At 50.7% G+C, this 5781-nt stretch overlaps 1 protein-coding gene across 1 annotated transcript; it reads left to right on the forward strand.

The window, feature by feature from the left end:
- Nucleotides 1-223: 223 nt before the first annotated feature.
- Zfp36l1 (ZFP36 ring finger protein-like 1) lies at nt 224-4764 on the forward strand. Its single transcript, XM_013015947.1, has 2 exons — nt 224-422; nt 2925-4764. The coding sequence occupies exons 1-2, from the start codon at nt 366-368 to the stop codon at nt 3882-3884; spliced, it is 1017 nt and encodes a 338-aa protein (XP_012871401.1). The 5' UTR covers nt 224-365; the 3' UTR covers nt 3885-4764.
- Nucleotides 4765-5781: the final 1017 nt, after the last annotated feature.

A 5781-nucleotide genomic window follows, 5' to 3' on the forward strand; every position in this document is an offset into this window, starting at 1 on the left:
CCCTCTCCCCCCTCCACCCTCGCCACCCCACCCTCCCGCCTCCCCGCCTGACCGCATGGCTGATTCAACCTCGGTGTCAATCAACTTTTTTTTCCTCCTCTTCCTCATTTAAATAACTTTAAAGCTCCTCCTCCTCCTTCTACCCTCCCCCGCCCTCCCTCCCCGCCTCCCCGCCCGCAGTTCACCAAATCTGAAACTTATAAATTGGGCTTTGCGCGCCGCAGCCCGGGAGAGTCAGAAAGGCGAGGGGCCCCGGGAGCAGGCGTGTGGGACTCCTGACCGGAGAGCCGGAGGCTGCGCCTTCCCCGCACCGGGACCTCCACGCCACGCCACAGCCTCGCCCTTGCCCCGTGCGAGCGCCCACGATGACCACCACACTCGTGTCTGCCACCATCTTCGACTTGAGCGAAGTTTTATGCAAGGTAAAGCGGGGCGGAGGTTTGCTTTTCGAAGTAGATTGTCTTTTGCTTAAAGAAAAAAAACCCCCAATATCTATAGAAACATCACCACCACACAAACACCAAACACACTACCAGTTCGGGTGTTGCAGAGTTGGAGATGGCGGGAGTTCCTGGGCGCAGGGTTTCTTTGACCCTTTGGTGTCCCCTCCTTAGTTTGAAGGAATTTGGCCCGGCCTTCTGCTGTCTTTTAAGATTTACCACAGTTCCTGCCAGGGTTATACGAGAATCTGAGAAGCAGGGTTTTCTTTGGGGGTGGGGTGGGGTGAGGGGCCCCAAAGTGTACGAGAACGGGGCTGCCCAAGAGAAGCAGAGGAATGACTGGGATTGGGACAAGATTTGAGGAGTTCGTTAATCCCTATTTTGTGCGGCTTATTGGAGCGCTCTGGGGTCTCTGTGCGGCCGGGGAGGATCCAAGTGAGTCTACCGGCCTGCGGGGTTGGGGTTGGGGATTGGTTGCGGGGGGTCCCTTTGCAAGGAAATGAGGATCAAGACTTGGGGATGTTCCCCCCTCTGCTTTGGGGGAGCGGTTGGGGATCCCTGCGAGGAAGAGACAGGCCAAGAGTTGGGAGTTCAGCAAGATCTCCCAAAGCGCGTTTGTTCGTGGGGTTTGTTAGTTGGTGTGTCCGCCCCAGCGCGGCTTAAACTCCAGCCCGAGGCAGCGCGTAGATCGGGCTGCAGATTTTGGGGTGGAAGTCGGTTAACACCCCCCTCTCCCCTGACTGTGTTGCGAGGTGCTGTGACTCCTCCGTTGAGGGACAAGGGACGAAATGCTGCCCAAACTTCAAAGAACCTGGCCAGTCAAGGATTTGAAGGCGGGATAGCTTCCCAGCTGAAACCACACCAACGGAAAACACGCAAAGTTTTAAATCCGGAGTGCGGCTGAAATGTCCAAGTTCTTTGGCGGTTGTTAGAGCTTTTTTTTTTCTCAGCCCGCCCCCGACTCCCCCTCCGTTTGAAAGGATGAAGCTTCTAGGCTGCTTTTAATTGCCGAAGTGTTTTTGCCTTCTCTTAAACACGTCGGGTCATGTCGCTCTCTTTCCCCAGCTTGCTGCGCCTGTCCGTGCAGCTGCCAAAGCCCCCAGGGCTGCAGGGTTGGGGTGCAGGGACGCCGAGGAGCTGGAGAGCAACATCAAAAAGTTTGAAGAATTCAGATTCCTTCTCTTCTTGTGCCTTTAGCCCTCGTGGGCTGCCCGGGCTCCCGGGCCCTTGTCTCCTCTCTTCTCACTGTTTTGATCTCAGTTCTTTTTCTTTCGCCTCCCCCCTCTCTCCCGCAGGACTTTTTTTTTTTTTTTTAAATGAACCTCATTGTTGAGAACAGGCCCACTACTGGGTTCCTGTAATCAGTGCCCGGTGGGGTGGTTGTGGTTACAGGCTTTACAGGTTCCTGATTCCTTGCTGCTGATCCTAAGGGACTAACTAGAATTTGCACAATGACACTCACATGGACCTGGAACTAACTCCCAGATTTTGAACCCATACCCTTTCCAAGTCATAGGTACAGTTTGGGCAGGTGACCCTGGTCCCATTGGAACAAACCCTGCCTGTGCCCAGCCCTGCTGCCCCCCCTCCCCCTTGACTGGGAGGTGGGTGGGGGTGGGGTCTGGTGCTTTTCTCTTTTCATCTGCAGCTTTGGTTCAAGATTAAACACTGGTGCCCTTATCCAGGCCTCTTGTTTGGAGCCAGGAGACCAAGTGCAAAGGCATCTATCTTCTCAGTGAAGGGGGGTGGGGGATGGTGGGAGAGATTCCTGCCCTGGGCGTCCCTTGCAGGAGTCTGGGACCATGTGTTTGTGTTTTCAAGTACCACACACTTCTGCCCTAACCCCAGGCCAGTTCTTCCTCTCTTCCCCCACCCCTAGCCAGCAAAAGCACAGGCAGTCTGAAAACTTGTTGGCAGCCAAAGGAAGGGAACACTTCTGAAGGGGAGGAAGTTGCCAGTCCAGGGCCCGATTGTGGGGAAGGGGGCTAGCAGCGGAGCAGAGTCTGATTAAGAGGAGAGTCTGCTCCTGTGTAGTCTTCTCTATGGGGTTTACCCAGGTTTTTTGTTTGTTTGTTTGTTTTGGGGTTTGGCTAAGGGGAGGGGAATCTGGAGAGGGCTGCCTGGCATGAGGTATTCTGAGTTGAATGTATTTGGGCGGGAAAGAAGTTGGGGTTTTATAAATGAAAGTGGTACCTTCAGGGACAGAAGATAGACGTGTAAGGGTGCAGCATGGTGTGGAAGGCATGCAGAAAATAATTTGTCACACCGGCCAGAATTTTGTGGTTTCTTTTTAGTGGGGCTCAAACCAACCCAGGTGACTGGTACTGGGGGGGGAGGGGAGAAGCAGAGAGAGGATACCTTTGGGAGGAGAGCCTAGGCCTCTCTTGAGTTTGGAGGGAGGGGGCTGTCCTGGGACCGCTTCTTCTGGCCTAGTGGATGTTCTCTGTCACTGACCAGCCCTTTTCCCCTCTTTTCTTCCTCCAGGGTAACAAGATGCTCAACTACAGTGCTCCTAGCACAGGGGGCTGCCTGCTGGACAGGAAGGCAGTGGGCACCCCGGCTGGTGGAGGTTTCCCCCGGAGGCACTCTGTCACCCTGCCCAGCACCAAGTTCCACCAGAACCAGCTCCTCAGCAACCTCAAGGGTGAACCAGCCCCGGCCCTGAGCTCTCGGGACAGCCGCTTCCGAGACCGCTCTTTCTCAGAAGGGGGTGAGCGGCTGCTGCCCACTCAGAAGCAGCCCGGAAGCGGCCAGGTCAACTCCAGTCGCTACAAGACGGAGCTGTGCCGCCCCTTCGAAGAAAACGGCGCCTGTAAGTATGGAGACAAGTGCCAGTTCGCGCACGGCATCCATGAGCTCCGCAGCCTGACCCGCCATCCCAAGTACAAGACCGAGCTGTGTCGCACCTTCCATACCATCGGCTTTTGCCCCTACGGGCCCCGCTGCCACTTCATCCACAACGCCGAGGAGCGCCGTGCCCTGGCCGGGGCCCGGGACCTCTCCGCTGACCGTCCTCGTCTCCAGCATAGCTTTAGCTTTGCTGGGTTTCCCAGTGCCGCTGCCACCGCCGCTGCCACGGGGCTGCTGGACAGCCCCACATCCATCACCCCACCCCCCATTCTGAGCGCCGATGACCTCCTGGGCTCACCCACTCTGCCCGATGGCACCAATAACCCCTTCGCCTTCTCCAGCCAGGAGCTGGCGAGTCTCTTTGCCCCTAGCATGGGGCTGCCCGGGGGTGGCTCTCCCACCACCTTCCTCTTCCGGCCCATGTCTGAGTCCCCTCACATGTTTGACTCTCCCCCCAGTCCTCAGGATTCTCTCTCGGACCAGGAGGGCTACCTGAGCAGCTCCAGCAGCAGCCACAGTGGCTCAGATTCCCCTACCTTGGACAACTCAAGACGCCTGCCCATTTTCAGCAGACTTTCCATCTCAGATGACTAAAAAAAAAAAACAAAACAGGGTAGGGAGGGACCCCCCCCTTGCCCCTTCTACTCCCCTTCCTGCTGTACCCACATCCTAGACCCTCCTCAACCCCTTCCCCACAGCCCTTAATATTAACAAGGTTAAGCTCAACCCCTTCCCAGAACCTTGGAATGACCCATCCTTCTCCCTTACCTTATCTATCCCCCCATCCCCCCCCCAAAAAAAATAAGGACAAGTCAAATTTGTCAGTAGTTTATTCTGGCTTGAATTCCCCTCCCCCCTCCCTCAGTTTATATAGCCCACTTAACTACGCAGAACAGACAAGTCCTATATTCATCGGTAGATGCCTTGATATTTTTTCCCCTGGCTTAAGCCTTAAGTGCCAAATCACAAAAGAAAAAGCAGTAACAGTTTACAGAAGCAACTTAGTGCCTTGTAATCTAACTTTGTCACTGTGACTACATTACCTCTTTAGCGCCAGGGGGCGCCCGTGGGCCTCCCGGAGCCTCTGCCCAGGGGGAGGGGGGGGAGACCCAGAAGCAGCAGCTCCCCCCACTGGCTACACAAATGCACCTTCCCTTCAGTCTCCCGCACACTTCTTCCTCCCTCTTCCCAGTAGTTGCCCCACCCACCCCCCAGTTCTTGCTGGAGTTAGGAAACCTGTCTGATATTCAAAACCTTTTCCAGCTTGAACCCCTGTTGACTAATCTTGCCTGGATTTGTATAGGTCTGCAGGAAGGAAGATCGGAAAAAACAAAAAAACCACAAAAAAAAGGATGAAGATTATTTTGACCTAAGTGGGACTTTGTGATTTAATTTTTTTTTTAACAAGTGGGGAGAAGGGGAAGCTAGATATGGACTATGAGAGACTTGATCTTGGTGCTAAAGTTCCCCAGTTCATATGTGACATCTTTTAATGAAAAACGTAATGGAAAAAAAAATGAGAGAAAAGCTTAAAAAAAATGTAAAGGGGTGAGCAGTTAATGGTATTCATTCCACATACAATATCTGTGTAAAACGATTTCCTGTAGAAGTAGCTTTAATGGTTTTTGCTCTGGAATACCGTAGGTCTACCCTTAGCACTCACGCCTGCTTTTTTTTTTTTTTCCCTGGGTTTTAAAACTTCATATAACTTTCAGAAATTGGAGAGCAAAAAATTTTGCTTGTCACTGCACATCAATATAAAAAAGCTTATTTAACTTATCAAAACGTATTTATTGCCAAACTATGCTTTTTTTGTTAATTTTGTTCATATTTATCGGGATGACAAATCCATAGAATATATTCTTTTATGTTAAATTATGATCTTCATATTAATCTTAAAATTTTGTGACGTGTCTTTCCTTTTTTTTCCACAGTTTTAATATATTATTCTTCAACAACATTTTTGTAACTTTACACTTTTTTGGTTATTTTATTTTAAAAAAATGAAAAATTAATTTAAAAAAATGCAAAAAACTGTTGGATTATTTATTTTAGAAATTACCCCCTTTGTGTTGGACTGCAAATTTTCTTTGTCTTTAGGCCTTTCACAAGTAGGACTGAGAATGTATGTAAAAGTTCTATGACAGCACAGAAGGAAAAAACCACCTTTGATGTATAGCTTCTAAAAGGGAAAAAAAACAAAACAAAAAGGAAAACCTTTTGACTTCCATGTACCCATCTCAAGACATTCCGCTCACAGATTTGAGGTTCTGGATTCTAGGTTTGGAGTTTTCCAATGTTAGCATAAAACAGAACTGGTGCGCGTGCACGCGCGCACACACAGACACAGACACATAAAGATGAATGTAATTATTATTCCTCTTGCTGGTCACTACCGTTGCTTTCTATTTCTCTTTCTTTGTGTGAACTTATTTAAAAGAAGAAAAAACCTTTTGTAACGACTATTTGCAGTTTAAAGAAAATCAATAAA

The sequence above is a fragment of the Dipodomys ordii genome, unplaced genomic scaffold (genome assembly GCF_000151885.1).
Source record: "Dipodomys ordii isolate 6190 unplaced genomic scaffold, Dord_2.0 Scaffold2, whole genome shotgun sequence".
In the NCBI taxonomy this organism is placed as follows: domain Eukaryota; kingdom Metazoa; phylum Chordata; class Mammalia; order Rodentia; family Heteromyidae; genus Dipodomys; species Dipodomys ordii.